Source organism: Myxocyprinus asiaticus, chromosome 21 (genome assembly GCF_019703515.2).
Source record: "Myxocyprinus asiaticus isolate MX2 ecotype Aquarium Trade chromosome 21, UBuf_Myxa_2, whole genome shotgun sequence".
Lineage (NCBI taxonomy): Eukaryota > Metazoa > Chordata > Actinopteri > Cypriniformes > Catostomidae > Myxocyprinus > Myxocyprinus asiaticus.
Window position 1 is genome coordinate 32,449,241 of NC_059364.1, and position 21,017 is coordinate 32,470,257.

General features: G+C 39.1%; 1 protein-coding gene across 1 annotated transcript in view; it reads left to right on the forward strand.

The window, feature by feature from the left end:
- The first annotated feature begins 430 nt into the window (after window positions 1-430).
- Window positions 431-21,017, forward strand: part of LOC127412475 (semaphorin-4G-like) — a 66,106-nt gene continuing 45,519 nt past the window's right edge. Inside the window, exons 1-2 of the mRNA XM_051648866.1 lie at window positions 431-792; window positions 13,456-13,783. Of these exons, the coding sequence (XP_051504826.1) occupies window positions 13,648-13,783 (136 nt within the window). The 5' untranslated portion in view covers window positions 431-792; window positions 13,456-13,647. The remainder of the gene's footprint in view (window positions 793-13,455; window positions 13,784-21,017) is intronic.

Consider the following 21,017-nt stretch of genomic DNA (forward strand, 5'->3'; position numbering starts at 1 on the left):
GGATTGGCTTAAGTTAATTAAAAAGAAGTGCGCTTTCGTCTTTCTAACAAGTCAGTTCACTGTCAGCCATCTTTGAAACGCTCTCGGGAGACTATTTCCAGTAATGTCAGTGCAACTCCAATCTACTTGAATGGAGAAAGACCAAAATCTCCAAAACTGTTGATCAAAATTGCGATCAAAAAATATATTTCAAATCAGCAATAAAATATGATAATACTGGAATCATAAATTGTGATTCTTTACCTCATATTACGCTAAAATACGCAATTTCCCCGGCTTGTATAGATAATGCGCATGCGCGTTCAAGAGGTGATTGACAGGTGATGTCTGTATCTAAAAGGTGATTGGCTCTTTTAACTGTAAGGCGGGACTTCCTTTCTACATCCGTTGGGCGCTCGGAGCCGCTTGGTTGCGCGTTCCAATTTCTTCCATTCATTTTAATAGAAGGGACCCATCTCTTCTAAATATTCTCTGGCTTTCTAGTGAAGGAATGCGGCAAATAAAAAAAAAATAAAAAAACCCGGGAACCCAGATATTTTTCCCCTGATATTGCCGTCAGCAGTGTGTTGCTCTTTCATTGCATTTTGAAACAGGCAGCACAAACATTCAGCAGTTGTGGACAGACTCTAGTTGCGCAGGAGGGCGTACCTGTGACGAGGAGAGCTGATCTCAGGAGGAGACAATCACTTTCACAGTTGGAGCAGATTCCGTGTGTCAGTCGTGTCTCTCATTACTGCCTATAAAATAACTCATTCCGGACTTTTTGGACGATTTGTGACGAGAAGTACTACAGTAAGTATGTAGAACAATTTGATACTGTACGTTCTGGCCGTTTATTATTATTATCATTATTATTATTATTATTATTATTTTGTAGTAATTGTTATAGTGAGCGTGTCACGAAATGCAGCGAAGTTCTTTCTGACACTAAGGGGCCGTTCACACTGAACGAGTTTTCGCGTTCGTCCCCGCTGTTTGTCAATTGTTTTACAATGTAAACACGGAACATTTGTCTTTTTTCAGCGTCTCGCTCACGAGTGCCTCGTTTTTTCAAGTTCAAAAGAGCTTCAACCGTTAAAAACTTGTCTCGAGACACCTGCGTTCTGTTCGATTCATTGCGCCGCGTCTAGCCTTTTTTAAACGTAAGAACGTTTTCGGTGTGAACGGCCCCTACAACTCTCTTATATATTCTGATGGATAACCCGTAGACAACATCCTATAACACACAAATGCTGAATTATAACGCAAATTATGATTTCGCACAGTGTCTAACTTCAACGTTTGAGCGTTTTTTTTTTTTTTTTTGCCTGTCAGGTAGAGCTGTTCATTAGAAGTTAATCATTAAACTGTGTTAAAGGGCATATATGGTCGACCGATAGACACTTTAAGCTATTGATAAGTGAGTTGAAAGCCTGAGTGTCAGAAAGACTGGAGACGTTTAATCGCCTGTTTCACCTGACAGAAGTACAGGGCAGGTTTTCTTGGCACAAACACAATAGGGGAAGTGTTTGAGTTACGCCTAATATCAGTAACAGAATATAACACATTGAAATGTCTCTAATAATCATGTACTTGCATTATGGCATTCCCTTAATTAAACATGGGGCGTATTATATCATAAAATAAGTGTTTATTTATTTTATTATTATCTTGTACTCATTATTGATCCATGATAGAGAGGGATGCTTTGTTGGACACTGCCATACGATTACTCTCCTCTATTTACTGCTTTTATAGTGCCACAAAATCTCTTTTTTTATTCTCAACTGAAAAGAGACATGTGATACAACATTCGGTCAATGACCCAGTGTACTCGGGCACTGTCATAGCTCATCCTCATGGTACTTTAGATTCAAGAATAACATTTTTGTGAAAGACTGCTTTCATATTTATGCAATTCTCATTCATAAGACAAACAGTGATTTAGAAATTCTACTGTATGGGACATTCTTATGAGAGCAAGCCTTGTTGGTATGCCATCCTCTTTAAAGTTGTTTTCTATTTACACTTAAATTGCCTTGTGATAGAATATTGATGGATCATGGTTCATTGAAGATGAACTAAATGGTGAACGTGATCCTGAATTTCTGTGAAAGATTACTAGGCTGATTTATCTTGAAATATTTTTTTGCTGAAGACACCAAGAAGACCTTCCACTGTTCTCTAGATTGCTTCTTTTTTAATTTTAAAATTTTTTTTATCCCCTTTTCTCTCAATTTGGAATGCCCAATTCCGACTACTTAGTAGGTCCTCGTGGTGGCGCAGTTGCTCACCTCAATCCGGGTGGCGGAGGACAAGTCTCAGTTGTCTCCGCTTCTGAGACCGTCAATCCGCGCATCTTATCACGTGGCTCGTTGTGCATGACGCCGCGGAGACTCACAGCATGTGGAGTCTCATGCTACTCTCTGCGATCCACGCACAAATTACCATGCGCCACATTGAGAACCAGAACCACTAATTGCGACCACGAGGAGGTTACCCCATGTGACTCTACCCTCCCTAGCAACCGGGCCAATTTGGTTGCTTAGGAGACCTGGCTGGATCACTCAGCACACCCTGGATTCAAACTCGCGACTCCAGGGGTGGTAGTCAGCGTCAATACTCGCTGAGCTACCCAGGCCCCTCTGGATTGCTTCTTAATTTAAGGTTGTATAAAAAAATATATGCATTCCAGAATATGGCAAAATTGCAATCTTGTTATGGTCATTCATTGCTTATTTTATTTTTTAATTTTTATTTATTTATTTTGTGGTTTGTGAGATGCTATGAGGTCAGGTTGAACAGAGGTACGTAAAATGATTTAAGACTTCAACAACATTGAGAATTAGGTTTAATTAGTATGTTTTTAAATTGTATTTTCTAACTTTGCTCTGACTTTAGATAAACTATACAGAATGTAATGTATGGAGGCCATATGCAGATTGTTAATGCACTGAGTATAGCATATGACGGTCGTTCAGTTAGATGCCTGAAATCAGGATATGAAAGAATTTAGTGTGCTTTCTTTAAACTCACATGTAAATGTGCACAAAGTGACTGACAGCTGCTTAAACATGCATGAAGGGTTTCATCCAGTCACTGTCCAGCGTGGTTGTTTGCAGAAACAGAGATATCTCTTCTTCACTCTGTGAGTTTTTCTCTCTGCAGCTGCTCAATTCTTATCACCTAATTTAGTCCATCATAGAGCCTGATACCATGTACCAAGTTATACAGCTCAATTCTTTCATTTTAAATGAACTTGCAGCTGATATTCTTTTGTTTTGGAGTCTTGAATGGGCTTTGATCTTATCACATGGATCCACTGTCTTGAGAGCAGAATAAGGTATAGCAGTGTTTTTGACCGAGCTCTTCAGTGTTCTGCATCAGCATTACAGCAGTGTGCTGAATCTCTGTATCTTTCACTGTGGGGTACAGTGGGTGTCAATTGATATGCTTTCTCCTATGATGAGCTAGTGCTAAGAGACTGGAAAGAAACGGTCACTCATGTGACTGACCTGTGTTCAGTTTCTTTCTTTCTTTTTTACTTTCATTTATACTTCTTTTGTTTTACTTTCTTTTTCTTTCTTTCTTTTTTATTTTTTACTTTTTCTTTTTACTTAATTTTCTTTCTTTTTTACTGTCTTTTTTACTTCTTTTGTTTTACTTTTTCTTTCTATTTTACTTTTTTACTTCTTTTTTCTTTTTACTTAATTCTTTCTTATCATCCTCTTCTTTCTTTCTTTTCTCTTTCTTCATTCTTTCTTTCTTATCATCCTCTTCTCTCTCTTTTATCCTCTTCTTTCTTTTCATCCTCTTCTTTCTTTCTTTTTCTCCCCAATTTGGAATGCCCAATTCCCAATGCACTGTAAGTCCTCGTGGTGGCATAGTGACTCGCCTCAATCCGAGTGGTGGAGGACGAATCTCAGTTGCCTCCGCGTCTGAGACCGTCAATATCTTATCATGTGGCTTGTTGAGTGCGTTACCGCGGAGACCTAGCGCGTGTGGAAGCTTCACGCCATTCTCCGCGGCATCCAGGCACAACCCAGCACGTGCTTCACCGAGAGCGAGAACCACATTATAGCGACAACGAGGAGGTTAACCCAACATGACTCTACCCACCTTAGCAACCGGGCCAATTGGTTGCTTAGGAAGCCTGACTGGAGTCATCTGTCTTAATTTCTTTTCTTCCTCTTCTTTCTTTCTTTCTACATACTGAACTCTTGGCTCAATTCAAAGGATATCTATAATCAAAGCTGCAAGTTTTGCTGTTGCAGGAAAATGAGTAGACAATATATTTTGACATATTTAATATAATATTATTTGTTAATTGTGATGTATTATTTAATTACACCAGAAGCCCTCCCACCTGACATCATATCCTGGTTCGTTGCGTTGTCCGAAAATAGTTTGTGATAAAAGATCAGTGTGACCGGCGCTTTAGAGTACCAAGTACACACACAGTTTGGTTATGAAAGAGAAGAATTTTTTGTTTTAGATAATACTGTAATAATACAGTCAACAGGAATAAATATTTTAACTGTAAGTGGAGTAAAAAATTCTACCTCCGAATTGCGCTCATCATTGTTTATTTTGAATGCGATTACTGGTTTCCATGGGACCAGAACCGGAGTGTCGGTGGATGCTGCCGCAATACACTATCAGACTCATTATAGTTTGCACTTCATTCACAAAAACTGCCCCGCACAATTTACATTGTGCTATTACCATCAGAAGAAAGCTGGCAGTAAAAGTAATTTAATTGAAAAAAGATGTTTGTTTACATATTCTGTCGATCATATCAGCAGTTATTCATCAAATAATGATCATATGATGGTGAAAAACGTAAGAACCTAGCATATATCCAGATGTGCAGTGTAGTCAAGCACACTTTCGGCAAGTTAAAGAAATGAGTCATGTGCCTGGATCACTTCCGTCTGCATCTTCCGCTATATAGCGCTAAGAATTGCCCCACAAGACTGAACATTTTGTGGGTACCTGATCTCCATAATTCCTTTAGTGAATTGGGTGCTAAAACAGCGCATACAGCACATGCAAATAACCAGCGTTTTTACTGGCTGCAATTCATTGTTAGTGAATTCCCCCAAAATGTCTTAATGGGGTGGATTTTAAGTCCAGAAGGAATCCAGGAATTTGATATCTGGATAATTTACTGTGTACTATTTGCAGTGCTTTTCTGCAATGCCTCACAGTTGCTTAACCTGTGTTCCTTAACATTGTTACTGTTATCATGCAGTATAGAATTGTATTGAGGGACAGCAGGTGTGAATTCAAGCACATATGTGCAGTTATATTTGAGACAGATATGGGGGAAAGAGGGACAAAACACGTTTGTTTTTTTTTGTCTGACTTAAAGAGAGAAAAGAAGTGAAAAAGTGGAGGGGTTTGAATGAACTAAAGTACAGAGGATTAGTAGACCACTGGGAATGTGGTCTCTGAAGGGGAGATAGAGGCAAAAGAAAACACTGCTCATCTGGTGTGCAAGCTTGTTTAATGGGATGAGGGAGAGCGGGCGTGTTTATGTGAGAGTGGGGGGAGATGTCTGGAGTGTTTACAGAAGACAGGTACTGAGTGCGTTAGAGAAATGGACAGAGGGAAGCAAAGAGAACGGTTAGATTTTACGGCCACTGTCTTAAATCACATCAGACAGCAAGGGTGTCTATGAGAGTGTATATGTGTGTGTTTGTTTGTCAGCATCAGAAATTAACTAGGGCTTAGGGTAAAAATACTACTTAAAAAAAAAATAAAATATATATATATATTATATATATACAGGTGCATCTCAATAAATTAGAATGTCGTGGAAAAGTTCACTTATTTCAGTAATTCAACTCAAATTGTGAAACTCGTGTATTAAATAAATTCAATGCACACAGACTGAAGTAGTTTAAGTCTTTGGTTCTTTTAATTGTGATGATTTTGGCTCACATTTAACAAAAACCCACCAATTCACTATCTCAAAAAATTAGAATATGGTGACATGCCAATCAGCTAATCAACTCAAAACACCTGCAAAGGTTTCCTGAGCCTTCAAAATGGTCTCTCAGTTTGGTTCACTAGGCTACACAATCATGGGGAAGACTGCTGATCTGACAGTTGTCCAGAAGACAATCATTGACACCCTTCACAAGGACGGTAAGCCACAAACATTCATTGCCAAAGAAGCTGGCTGTTCACAGAGTGCTGTATCCAAGCATGTTAACAGAAAGTTGAGTGGAAGGAAAAAGTGTGGAAGAAAAAGATGCACAACCAGCCGAGAGAACCGCAGCCTTATGAGGATTGTCAAGCAAAATCGATTCAAGAATTTGGGTGAACTTCACAAGGAATGGACTGAGGCTGGGGTCAAGGCATCAAGAGCCACCACACACAGACGTGTCAAGGAATTTGGCTACAGTTGTCGTATTCCTCATTTTAAGCCACTCCTGAACCACAGACAACGTCAGAGGCGTCTTACCTGGGCTAAGGAGAAGAAGAACTGGACTGTTGCCCAGTGTTCCAAATTCCTCTTTTCAGATAAGAGCAAGTTTTGTATTTCATTTGGAAACCAAGGTCCTAGAGTCTGGAGGAAGGGTGGAGAAGCTCATAGCCCAAGTTGCTTGAAGTCCAGTGTTAAGTTTCCACAGTCTGTGATGATTTGGGGTGCAATGTCATCTGCTGCTGTTGGTCCATTGTGTTTTTTGAAAACCAAAGTCACTGCACCCGTTTACCAAGACATTTTGGAGCACTTCATGCTTCCTTCTGCTGACCAGCTTTTTAAAGATGCTGATTTCATTTTCCAGCAGGATTTGGCACCTGCCCACACTGCCAAAAGCACCAAAAGTTGGTTAAATGACCATGGTGTTGGTGTGTTTGACTGGCCAGCAAACTCACCAGACCTGAACCCCATAGAGAATCTATGGGGTATTGTCAAGAGGAAAATGAGAAACAAGAGACCAAAAAATGCAGATGAGCTGAAAACCACTGTCAAAGAAACCTGGGCTTCCATACCACCTCAGCAGTGCCACAAACTGACCACCTCCATGCCACGCCGAATTGAGGCAGTAATTAAAGCAAAAGGAGCCCCTACCAAGTATTGAGTACATATACAGTAAATGAACATACTTTCCAGAAGGCCAACAATTCACTAAAAATGTTTTTTTTATTGGTCTTATGATGTATTCTAATTTTTTGAGATAGTGAATTGGTGGGTTTTTGTTAAATGTGAGCCAAAATCATCACAATTAAAAGAACCAAAGACTTAAACTACTTCAGTCTGTGTGCATTGAATTTATTTAATACACAAGTTTCACAATTTGAGTTGAATTACTGAAATAAATGAACTTTTCCACGACATTCTAATTTATTGAGATGCACCTGTGTGTGTGTATATATATATATATATATATTTTTTTATGTGGGGGCAAAAATGCCCCTTTAGTGAATTCCTCTGTTTTTAACAGTGGCGGGTCGTGCATTTTCAGTCTTCAGTGTGATTCATGCCATTAAGAAAACACAGTTTCACAATGAATAAGACACCCTGTGCCTTTGGGCATCATACATTATGTCGCAGCTAACTATTAATACCAATTGACATTTTAAAAACATATCCACGCACGAAAGCCAGAACTTGAAACGACACTTAATGCTCAAGCAAACCTAATTTTAACTGCAGCATGACTGTTTTGTGAAATGAACATCTCCTGAACAGACATTCAAAAATCATAATTTTTCATATGAATCTACCAAGGAGGTCTATAATACCTGGAAAAATCTATCTAATGATATTTGCGATTTAAATGTTGCTTGCAATAAATTTCGTTTCATCAGGGTACACGGTTATGCTGCGTTCCATTCAAGTTGGATGTGAGATATTTCTACTTGATATCTCCGACCATAAATGCATTCCATTCCCCAATATTCGGAACTGCAATGCTCCCGTTAGCTTAGCAGGGGTTTGACCCTCATTAGAGATGTCTCCTAGCAACCCAACTGATAAACAATGCTGCAGCGCTAGCATTTGTGCTTCAGGTGTATTATTATCAAAAGAGATTATAATGTTTTATACACATGTTTCTGCAGGCGTTTGTTAAACAAGCTTTAATATCATGTAATGTGGAAACAAACACATTTATCGATATTACTTAATAAAGTGAATGTTTATCACTTTGTATATCTCCCTGAGTGTCGACATGTTTGTGTGACATCATGCCCCTGCATCTCAGCGAAATCGAGTTGAGAATTTCTGCACGAGCCTACAAGTTGTATTTCTGACTTCAAGATGAATTCCATTGCACTTTTCCTAGTAGGAAGTTGTAAAATCCGACTTTCCGAGTTGAATGGAATGCAGCACTACTTTTCAAAACTTGATCTGACACTGAATGCTCAAGCAGCCTAATTTACACTTAGGAAACTCCTGATGTTGCTATAACAATGCAAAAAGCACTTACCAATTTACTTGAAGTGTAAATCAGTCCTCCTTTCCTGTTTAGTAAGTTAAGCAATCACACGGTCATGCAGAACATCTTGTGTTTTTAAATCCATAAGGATCTCTTTCTCAACAGCAATACCAGCAGTGATGACAGCTGACTTGTCAGTAAGATCTCGCGCTCTTCACTTTCAAAATGCGTACATCACTTAAAGCGTGATTGCGTTACTCAAGGCCAGCTTGAAGGCCTCGACTGGAACATATCGTAAAGATCACACCCACCAAGAACAAATAAATCAATCTGATTGGCTGATGAATCTGACTTTAGTTGCTCATTCATTTGCACTGTTGAGGGATTCTGAAGAAACTCTGAAGGCCTGACGGGGTGGAGCTCAGACTCACACGCTGTTTTGAGCATGTGATTTGTGAAACAGTTGTCACACTTCGCTTGTAAGCATCAAGGAATAAATTCTGACTGATACACTTTTCGTTTTTCTCTATTTATTTGTAGATTAATTAAGAGTGGAAAGCGATTAAAATACATAGGCAAAAAGGTGATTGGGAATGAAAGGAGGAAAAGTATTTATTTATTTGGCATGTTAGGCCGGCAGAGAAGGCTTTGCTGGCCCTGAGAAATCGCCACTGGTTTTTAATATGTCATCTAACATTTGATATATTCTAGTGATGGGTTAAGTGCCTCTGCAGTCCTTAAGCTGTCAGATAGCTGTAATTGTTGGCTTTACGTTGAGTGTTGCTGAATATATATAGCTAATATGAGCTGATTTTGTTTTAAAAATTGACTGTAAAAACATTTAACATGGAAAACTCAGTCAACAATTCCTAAACTCAAATCAAAATCTACAGTGATGGTAGACAGTAGAGAGCTGTAGAATCTAAAATAGGGACTGGCATAAATGATTTTTATTCTAGCAGAGCGTTTACTGTGTTTTGATATCTTGTATTTTAGTTTCATGTACTTTTGTATTTGACTTTAATTAGATTTTATATGTAACAGCCATAATTGTTCAGATAGAGAATTTATTTCAGGTAAATTATTCAGTTGAAGTTTTTAAATTGGGCATGACTGTGTGTTTTATATGGTTAGAAAACAAAATGCCCTCATACATGTAAAAATGCACCTGTAATTAAAAATGGGTGATTTTAGAGATTTATTGAGAAAGAATAGTTAACAGAGAGTGAATATGGAGAAGAATTTTTGTATGTTTTTCCACAGTTAAACAAGTATCACATTTTACATCTAAAGTAATGTATAGTACTTTTGTATGTTTAACCTGCTGAGACTCGAGTGTGACTTCTGTGTGCATTTTCCATTCCCCTTTTTGATTTGTAACTAGTAGCTCCTAAGAAAAACATTTTTTGTAGACCAAATACTTTTCCTAAAAATTGATGTCAACATATGTGGACAGTGGGACTAAGTTTAATTTTTTTTTTTAAATAATACTAAGCTATAGAAAGTCTGTTTTTTTTTATTTTTATTTTTTTTAAATCAAATTGTTTATTATATTTCCTGGAGTTTTGGTTATTCATGTTTTTTGAGACATTACAGACATTACATCAGAAATGAGCATAATTCTGATTCAAAGTAATGGCAAGCATCATCCAATCACGGCCAACCATGTTAAAATAAAATTATACATCATAAATTCTGAATCTATGTACTGATTACTATTGTCCCATGTCACTGATTACCCAAACATCATCTGCAGCCTGAAAATGAACTTTTGACCGGATTTCAGGAGTGAATTCACTTGGCTGCATAGGAAAGCTATAGGATGCTTCCTTGCTCCCTGATCCTTAACCTCCATTGTGCTGTCTGTCTGCACTGGTCTAAGAACAGTTTGAAATGCACCATATTTTCATCCTAATTCCATATAAAGCCTCTGAAAGCAAAACCTTTCAGCTTTTGGATGAACCCATTGATTCTCAGTGATAATGCACAGTGAATATAAGATATTTTAAGGAAAATGAGCCTATAGTCCACGTACGTGGTCATTGTGTTTAACAGCGTGCCGTTTCATGATAAATCGATGACATTTTAGAAAATAGCATATCGGATGAAACTAGAGACTACTCTTTTGACTCAAACAGGTTTTAATGTTAAAACATAATGAGTTTTCTAACCAAATGTAGTTTTGTTGCCATTTATCCCAAAGACAAACTCTGCTGAGATCGGCGCCATGTTGTTTAGTCACATGACTTGGTGCATCGAAAATTTAAACATTTAATGACAGCCTAGAGTCTCCTGAACTGAGATCAGTCCATGACTTGGACCAAATAATAAAGAAAAGCAGCCAATAAGTGCCCAACATAGATGGGAACTCCTTCAATACTGTTTAAGAAGCATCCCAGGGTGATACCTCAAGAAGTTGATTGAGAAAATGTCAAGAGTACATGTCTGCAAATTCTAGGCAAAGGGTGACAACTTGATTTATTTTGGATTTTGTTTAGTCACAACATAATTCTCATAGTTCCATTTATGTTATTCCATAGTTTTGATTACTATTATTCTAAAATGTGAAGAAAAAAAATTATAATAAAGAATGAGTAAGTGTTTCAAAACTTTTGACTGGTAGTGTATGTTTCTAAATTCACCTCAAAAAAGGTCTTTATTCGGCTTCAAAATTCTCACGAAGGCTCATAGTTTTGCAATATTCTCATGACCTCTCATCTCCAGAGTATTTACAGACTAAGCCGATGCACTTTTTTCATCTTAATTAGTATTTTCCACTTGATTCTTTCACTTGAAGGTGAGAGTGTACAGAAATGAGGTTTAGGCATGTAGGTAAGCTCTGGTGGAGTTTGTGATATTTAGCTTTTAGATTAGGGCTCTCACTATTCAGCTGCCATACATTAATCACCAGCTTATTATTTGATGCAGTCACCTCAGAAAGAGCTCAGGATTAAAGGCTTGCAAGGTCGGTGTCATTGGACACGGCACTGCATCCAGCGAAAGCTTTTGATCTTTGCCTGCTGTATTCCTGCATGTGTGCATGTGCTTTGTGCGTGTGCCATTAAGACTTTTTAAAAAGAGGACTTCATTTCTATTAGGGTAACCCTTTAGTGCCACAGGTGCACTGGTTTCCTTTTAAAACACCCACGTTCCTTTGTTCCATGCAAACATGAGAATCTTGATAGTTTTCCTTGGGCGATCTTGTCAGATTACCACAGTCAAATTGTGTTATTTTAGAAACCATATTAAACTACAGATTCACAGCCTGTTCAGTACACGCTCTTCACCTGATCATCTGTCAGCCTAACCATGACATCAGCACTGACTGTGTGATACTCACAAAACCTGTCAAGAAAATGTCCTGGTCATATTTAACCCAAATCAATACAATAATAATAATAATAATAATAATAATAATAAAAACAATATAAAAATATTTAAAATATGGCAAAATAATTTATGGCATTGTGACATCATTTTCAGGACACTTAAAGGAATATTCCCGGTTCAATACATGTTAAGTTCAGTCGGCAGCATTTGTGGCATAATGTTGATTACCACAAAAAATTATTTTGACTCGTTAATTTCCTTTTCTTTAAAAAAAAAAAGCAAGTGAGGCACTTACAATGGAAGTGAATGGGGCCAATTTTTGTAGGGTTTAAAGGCAGAAATATGAAGCTTATAATTTTGTAAAAGAAATTACATTCATTCTTCTGATAAAACTTGTGCATTATTTGACATGTGAAGTTGTTCAAATCGTAATTTTTCAGTCATTTTAGGGTTTGTTGACATTACATCGTCATGGCAACAAAGTTGTGATATTGCCTATAACTTTACACAGAAAAGGTTAGTAAGCGATTTGATCATACTAAACATTTTTTAACATGCATATTGTTTGTGTTGTGGCTAAACTTTTGAAACTGAGTATTTTAAAGTTTACAGATTGGCCCCATTTACTTCCATTGTAAGTGATTCACTGCAAAATCGATTTCTGATTTTTTTAATTAAAATTTATTTTTTTAACATAGCGCGTTTGGAGGCTTCACGCTATTCTCCGTAGCATCCATGCACAACTCACCACGCGTCCCACCGAGAGCGAGAACCACATTATAGCGACCACGAGGAGGTTACCCCATGTGACTCTACCCTCCCTAGCAATCGGGCCAATTTGGTTGCTTAGGAGACCTAGCTGGAGTCATTCGGCACACCTTGGATTCGAACTCGTGACTCCAGTGGTGGTAGTCATCTGCTTTTTTTTTTTTTTAAGAAGAAAAGGAGGGATGAGTCAAAATAATTTTTTATAATTTCAATATTATGCCACAAATGCTTTCTATTGAGCTTAACTTGTATTGAACCCAGAATATTCCTTTAAGCACATTTTAATTCCCCAATTCTCACTTGCAGATGCTTTAATTTTACTATTCCCATTGTTTTCAGTGATGATTCCCATTACTTTACAGTAAAAAAAGATGCTGTTGTTCAGTGATTTTATCAATTAAAATAAGTAAAACTACCAAGGGAGTACTAATATGATTGGAAAATACTTTACAAATGTAATAATATATATACATTTTTTGCATTGCGGTAATGAGAATAAGAGGGTACAATGTGCGCAACTGTCATGAAAATAATGTCACGATGTATTCATGTCACATGTCTCAGTTCAAACTGTCCATTTAAATGAATCTGTTCCAATGATTAGTTTTTATCATCACTCAGAAATGTTCATTGAAGTCTGTGTATTATAAATGCATTTGTAAACACTGTACATTAGTAAGTATTTACTATGTATTGTTATATTGGTGCATTTAAATGAAAATGATTGAATATCATTCTTTCTTGTGTTCATAATGAAAACCAGTGTGGAAACATGCCTTCATTTTCTTTTTTTAACTAGAATTTTACTTAATTCTAAAATCACAATTTTAAGTCATTTCAGAGCAAAATACATATTGAGATATTGTCAAAAGGCTGAAAATATCTAGATTTTTTTTTCTTCACTATACTGTATTAGCCATTATTGATGAGTGATTTCTGTACCTATCTTAACGTTTTTGTGTGTGTATGTGTGCTTGTTTTACAGAGTGAAATCATTCGAGCAAGTGAGGAGGGACATCTGCTTTACTTTTAAGTGAAGAAGAGTACAACAGCGGCATTCCTGCATTTGTATGTTCCAGAGGAGAGGGTCACAAAGGAGACAGTGTGAGTGACCTGCTCCTTTGAGGGGGGGTGGGCAGTGGACTTGTGTTACTCACCCCTCCTGACCACACTGCTGATGCTGAAGATGATGACCCACAGTGCATGGCTGTTTTTCCAGCTAATGCTGAGTATTCTGTCCACTCTGTGGGGTTACCCCTTTAGACCCCCACTAGACCTGGATGTGACCCCCAGAACTACAGTCCTGTCTAATGGTATGACTCACTTTAATGTTAAGCTCTTTCTTTCTTTCGTTCATTCGTTCGTTCGTTCGTTCATTCATTCATTCATGTGAAAAAAGCACAGAACTCTCCCACAGCAGTGAATCAATTCTTTCTCTATCGTAAAAACGAATCCTGCTCACTCAGGCATATACATATTTTTGTCCAGTAATATAATCTTTAGAATAAGATTGTCCCTCCCCCTAATACCACCTGTATCCGACTAGCAATAGCATGGTTCATGGCTATAACAGCTTTGAAACGCTTCAGTATGTCCTGCCCAATCTTCCTGTTTCAATAGGTAATACGTCAACACAGGAAAGAAAAATGTGATCGTCAAGACATTTCATGGGTTCTTTAAGGGTTAATTTTCAAGTAAAGAAAAAGAGCCAAACTGCAGATGCAGAGAAACTGCTCTGTGGTTATGTGAGGGGGAGTGGGTTCACGGACTGTTTATGACTCTGTACTTAATCATTCAGATGTAAGCAGTGCTCTTTCAAAGTCGTTTAGTTGAGTTGGTGCTTGCCAACTTAAATTTTGTATCCCTCCTCACTGTTAAACAATAAAAACAGCTTTCTAAGTCATCTGTGAAGCAGAAATGCAGGAGAGAAGGCACAATGAGCAACCCTTTATCTCCAGTGTTATGTTACACAACCACACAGAGGTCAGATGGCTAAGAGGCCGAGTGTTTAGTAAAAAAAACACACTGAGAGAGCAACAGGTTCATTCTCCAAGACTTGTTCTGCTCTTCCCTGCCAGGCCAGAGACCGGAGCATAGGAGAGCAGAATTTCAATGCAGATTAATAGTCACAAGCAGGCCTGGACATTGTGACTTTTTAAAGTATATGAAAAGTACGTATATAAAAGGTGTCTTTTAAAAGTATTTTAGAAGTGGTATTTTTTTGTTGTGGACAAGGGTTTGTCCTCCCAACATACAGGTAGTTTGCATGCAACAGTATACACTGTACCCCTGTATAGACATTGTGCCGCCTGCAATGTAAATAGCTTAATAGTTTTGTCTCTTGCAGTGTAAACAAGCTTTCAGATGGGGTAGGGTGAAATTTTCAATTGTATTTTTCAGCAAATTAATTAAATAAAAAGAAAAGTAACACATGTTAATTGGTGTAATGGTGTAAATTCAAAACATAACACATACAACATCTTTGTTCATTACTTCCAAAGTAATATGATCATGTAACGTATCCTAATCAGGCATAAACGCAACAAGCAACAATGACATTTTGTCAGTTGATTTGTTTCTATTTCACTGACATTTAGCTGAGTTGCTCCACTTCAGTAACCACAGTTTTGGATGCATTTTATTTTGTGATTTCACTGATTTGACTAACGTGACGTGTATTGTATGCCACTGTTTAAGGAATAGAACAAGATAACTTGTGGTTTTTTTTGCATTAAAATCAATGCAAGTTCACACGTGAACTCACAAGCCACTGTGAATGTGCTTCTTTTATGAACAACCAATGGATGTCAAGATTTCCACTGCAAAATTATGCAAATTGCTGGTTGTTTCTCACCAAAACCAATCGTATGCTTTCAAAAGACTTGGAATATGATGCACAAGTCGCATAGACTACTTTTATGGTACTTTGGGGTTTTTAAGCTTTAAAGCGAAGCACTTTATCCACAATTACTGTATTGGAAAGAAGGCCCATGATATTTATTAAAACATCTCCTGACAGGGGTGGACTGGAAGTAAAAAGTGGCCCTGCACTTTCTGGTCCAGAGTGGTCTACCAAACCCGGCCAAAAATAAAAATAATTTTTATATTGACTGCTAGTCATGACAACGGACCCCACCATTGCAAAAATTGTCATAACTTTAAAATATTTAAAACCACTGTAAATATGATGAGTGGATTTTTTTTATAGAAAGCACTAAAAATAAGCACTTTATAGCTCAGACAAATAACATGTCTGAAAACTTTTTTTCCTAACATACAGATGTTAGGTTAAAATTTACATTAAAGTACAAGGGAAGGTGTGTATTTTAGGTGCTGTGACAAGTCACCATTTCTTCAGAGTTTTTAAAGATCTTAATCACCTTTCAACTTTTTTCTAGAAGTGCAAATAAACTATTGTCTTAGTTAATATGAGGTTGTGGAAACAACAAGTATAATAATAATATATGATATATGTATGTATAGCTATACAATATCATAAAATGTTGTTTAAAATAGTTAAATGAAGAAAGTGTTACAGCAGAACACTGATGACCATGCGTAAAATGTCATGTCAATTACTCACATAACTATGTAAATGTTTATTTAAAAAAACAAAATCAATGAAAACAAAGTTGGCCAGAATATGTACATATATAAATGTAAACAAATATAAACATACCTCTTAAAGTGTAGATCTTTGCAGATATTTTGCAGATTAATTGCTCATTTTCACTCTATGTGAATTTGTTGCGTCTTTATATCTGCAATGCTTTAATTCTTTCCCCAGATTATTCTTAAGAAAAAGTGAAAAGCCCAATGCTTTGACAAGCGCTGTTTCTGCTATTCTTTAAACAAAGTAAGCCTCAAAGACTCAAATGGCAACAAAGTAATATTTTAATTGCATTTTTATCAGGCGTGAGCATTATTCAGCAAGCCACACTTTAGCTCCCAGTAATGCTTTGCGGTATAAATAAATTATGCAGATGACAATGTACTGCTCATAGCTTTACTGTTTGGCAATTTTATTTATGCTTCTGTTATTGTATTTGTTGTAACTTTTGTCATTTTTTGATTATTCAGAGCTCATCTTATACTTAATATGTTGTTTTTGGTTGTCACCATTATTGTGATTTGCATGTCAAATAATGAGGTCCATGTGAGGTATGGAGTTAATGTGCACATACGGATATGCGCTCCGATGTGTAATTTCAAAATAAAAGGCATTATATTATTTCAAAATAAAAACCATTGTATTGGCTTTACCTTACAAAGTTTATAGAATACTCATTCTGTAATGGGGTCCAGGCGAGCATGTTGGAGTCCAGGTCAGCCGCCTATATCGCCTGTAGAATGGGCCGGTACTTGCGCAGCAGCGGGCCAGCCCAAATTACCCAGCGGCCCTCCGAGAAAATGCCTGGTGCTCCCGATGGCCATTCCGCCCCTCTCTTCTGATGTTGATGTATTATGGGTTGGAGGAAATATTTATTCTCAGTCTAATTATTCAGACTGATGGTAACTTATGTTAATTAATTGATTAAATGAAAGCATTTGAATAAAAGGTTAACAGTATAATTATTATATGTAAAAAATAAATTTAAAAAACTGCCCCTGAAAATAAAATCCAGAGGGCAGTTATTGCCCCTTTATGGAAAAGGTAATTTCTTAATAGGTTGGGTTCGGGTGCCAGGGGTTAAAACCACCACAGATATTAAATTAAATTAAATTCAGTTATCCTTAACAAGACAGTCTGTGTAAATGTAATAGACAAATAGTTCTCTTATAAATTTAAAATAACACAAGGAACAGAAAGATACTGTTTGAACTTTTCTCTATTGTTCAATCAATTCAGATCACAGACAGACATTCATCACATGACTCAGTAGTACAATAAAACTGCTGAATTACTGGGCCCAGACAATCAGTTCAAAACTGTGGAGGTGAGGGCGTGGTCGAGCGCCCGTCTGGGGAGAGAGAAAGCGGTGAGGACATCCACCTGAGATGAATTGTGACTATGTTCACAGTGAGAGTCGGGGGAGACAAAAAGATGACCAGTTCACAGAGAGAGAAACAGACAGACCAGAGTCTTCATGTCTGTCTCCCGAGAGAGAGAGAGCCTTGAGTTGTGTGAAGGTGAAAAGCGGACTGTTTATTTGAGTGACGCTGAAAAGCCGTCTTGTGTTTTGAGTGAAGCTGTACAGTGATTGCTGGTTATTTTTGAATAAAACGGACTCTCATGAACTATGGAAACCGGTTCCTGCTTCCTCCTCTATCTGCCCAACCCGAACCTTTGTTACACTGGTCCCGAAAACTGGGATAAGGAGGAAGGTACGCTTCTATGGTGTCGTCTTCGTCACTGGAGGAAGTGTTTAGATCCCTCGTCAGCATCCACCAGGCACAACACCAGGCCCTCATGGATCTGCGGGCGGAGCAGCAACAGCACTTTGAGTCTCTCCTTCAAGTCCAAGAGGAGGACCGACGGGCGTTGCGGAGCTTGGTACCCCAGGAGGGGGCGCACGCCACGACTCTGGCAGCAGCGAACCCCCATGTGACACTGGCGAAGATTGGGGCGCAAGATGAGCCGGAGGCCTTTCTGTAGCTCTTCAAGCGCATGGCCCAAGCTCTGGAATGGCCATGGGCACAATTGGCAGTCCACCTCCTACCGCTGCTGAGCGGGGAGGCCCAACAACACCCGGTAAACAACCTCCTGAGGTACCCTGAGCTGAAGAAAGCCATCCTGCAGCGGGTTGGCTGCCGTCCCGAAGAACCCTGACGCTGAGCGAAGTCGGCCACCCATTTGCCTTCGTTTAACAGCTCCACGACGCCTGCCGGCGCTGGGTGCTGGCCGAGCAGCCCAGCGATATCGGGGGCATCATCGATCTCATGGTACTGGAACAATTCATCGCCAAACTACCAAAAGGAACTACAGAGTGGGACAGGGGAAAACAATAAGCCGTCTCATGGCCCGTTTCTATTGGCCGAGCATTCACAGGGATGTTAACCGCTGGTGTGTGACATGCCGTGAATGTCAGCTGGTGAATCCACCGGCCACTCAAAAAGTGCCATTGCACCCTCTTCAATTGATCAAGGTTCCCTTTGGGCCATTAGAATAGTAAGCACGCGGGCATCACTTTGCGTAGTCCACCAGAACCAACACAATGCGATACCCGGAAGCATTGCCTCTTTGCAACATCTCAGCATGTAGTGTTGCGGAGGCACTCTTCAGGATAATCTCCTGAGTGGGGATTCAGAAAGAAATCCTTACTGACCAGGACACTACTTTCATGTCACGTACACTACGTGAGCTGTATGAATTATTAGGTATTAAATCGATTTGGACAAGCGTGTACCATCCACAAATGGACGGCTTGGTCGAACAATTTAATAAGACCTTAAAAAATATGATTCGTAAGTTCGGAAATGAGATAGGTGGCTCGAACCCCTGTTATTTGCAGTACGAGAAGTCCCGCAAACCTCCACAGGGTTTTCCCCTTTTGAATTATTATATGGGCGTAAGCCCCGTGGCGTGTTAGACGCCATGAAGGAAAATTGGGAGGAGGGACCTTCACAAAGCAAAAATGAAATTCAATATGTTCTTGACCAGAGAGCAAAACTTCACACACTGGGGCGTCTATCATAGGAGAATTTGCTACAGGCACAAGAACGTCAGTCCCAGCTGTATAACAGGGGAGCTTGGCTATGGGAATTTGCACCGGGAGATAAAGTCCTTGTATTACTGCCCACATCAAGCTCTAAATTACTCGCAAAGTGGCAAGGGCCCTTTGAGGTCACACGGCGAGATGGGGAAGTCGATTATGAGGTAGTGCATACGGATAGGGGTGGGGCTTGTCAAATTTATCACCTCAACCTACTAAAACCATGGAGCGAGGCAGTCCCATATCCTTGATGACAGCAGTTCCAGAGAGGGAGGAGCTCGGCCCGGAGATGAGTCTAAAAGCCAATTAGTTCACCCCAGTCCCTTGCGGAGACCACCTCTTGGCGTCACAACATACGGAGGTTGCCAGGTTGCAAAATAATTTCTCTGAGTTCTCGCCTCTCCCCAGCCGCACTAATCTCATAAAATACCACATCGAGACAACCCCAGGAGTAGTGGTACATAGTCGTCCCTACCGCTTACCTGAACATAAGAAACAAGTAGTATGGGAAGAATCAAAGGCCATGCTCGATCTGGGCGTAATAGAAGAATCCCACAGTGATTGGGCCAGACTGATGGTTCTGGTACCTAAGAGCGATGGCTCTGTCCGGTTCTGTGTGGATAATATGTGGAAAGGTCAATGCGGTTGAAATTTGATGCTTATCCAATGCCTCGTATTGACGAAATGCTCGATCGGTTGGGCTCAGCTCGCTTTTATTCAACACTGGACTTGACAAAGGGATAATGGCAGATCCCCTTAATGTCAATGTCCCGTGAGAAAACGGCCTTCTCCACACCGTTTGGTTTACACCAATTTGTGACCCTTCTGTTCGGTTTGTTTGGGGCCCTGACTACGTTTCAGCATCTTATGGACCGAGTCCTCAGACTGCACGCTGCATATGCTTCTGCGGTCACAACATGTCCAAGAAACCGGATCTCTGCTAAACAGAAATGCCATTTTTGGAGCTTAAGGGTTAGTCCTGCCTTTTGCAGACACATCAAAACCTTTTGGAGATCTGTATGTGCTGGCTGAAATTTGGTGAATAGACAACTATGTCGTTCAGGTAAACCAGGCAGCACTGACCCAGACAGTCAGCCAACACCCTGTTCATAAGCCTTTGAAATGTAGATGGAGCATTTTTTAGGCCAAAAGGTAACACCCGGAACTCATATAAGCCAAAGGGGGACACAAAGGCGGTCTTAGCTACACTGTCTGTGTCCATTCCAACTTGCCAGTATCTGCTATTAAGATCAAGAGTACTAAACACACTGGCTCCAGCAAGGGACTCCAAGATTTCACCCACAGTAGGAAGGGGGAATGCATCACTTTCACTAACAGCTTTTAGTCGATGATAGTTAACACAAAACCGCTGCCCTCCCTCTTTTTTGGGGACCAATACAATAGGAGATGCCAAAGGGGAATGAGAAGGTTGGATAATGTCTCCTTTGAGCATATCGTCAATTTGTTCCCTGACTGTTTCCTTTTTGTGTACAGGCAACCTGTAGGGCTTCTGTGCAACACCCATATCTGTACGAACAACAATCTTGTGCCGAACTAGATGAGTTCTACCAAGAGCAGAGGTACATACCTCAGGGTGGTCATACAAAAGAGTGAAAAGGACATGAGATTCGTTTTCTGTTAGACTACTCTCATAGATTTTGCTTTGTAATAGCTCTATAAGCTTTAGGTTTGTATCCTCTTGAAAGCAATTTCCAGTAACCTCAATCTCTGACCAGTCAAACTGAATAGGAGGAACAGAAGAATAAAATGAAACGGTAGGTCTACAATTCGCAGGTGGTTTGCAGTACCTCCAGGAATCTCCTGGGGTAATTGGTGGCTAGAAGGGGAAGACACAATTTTGCTGGTCTCCTGAGAAACTATACTGCTGATCTTG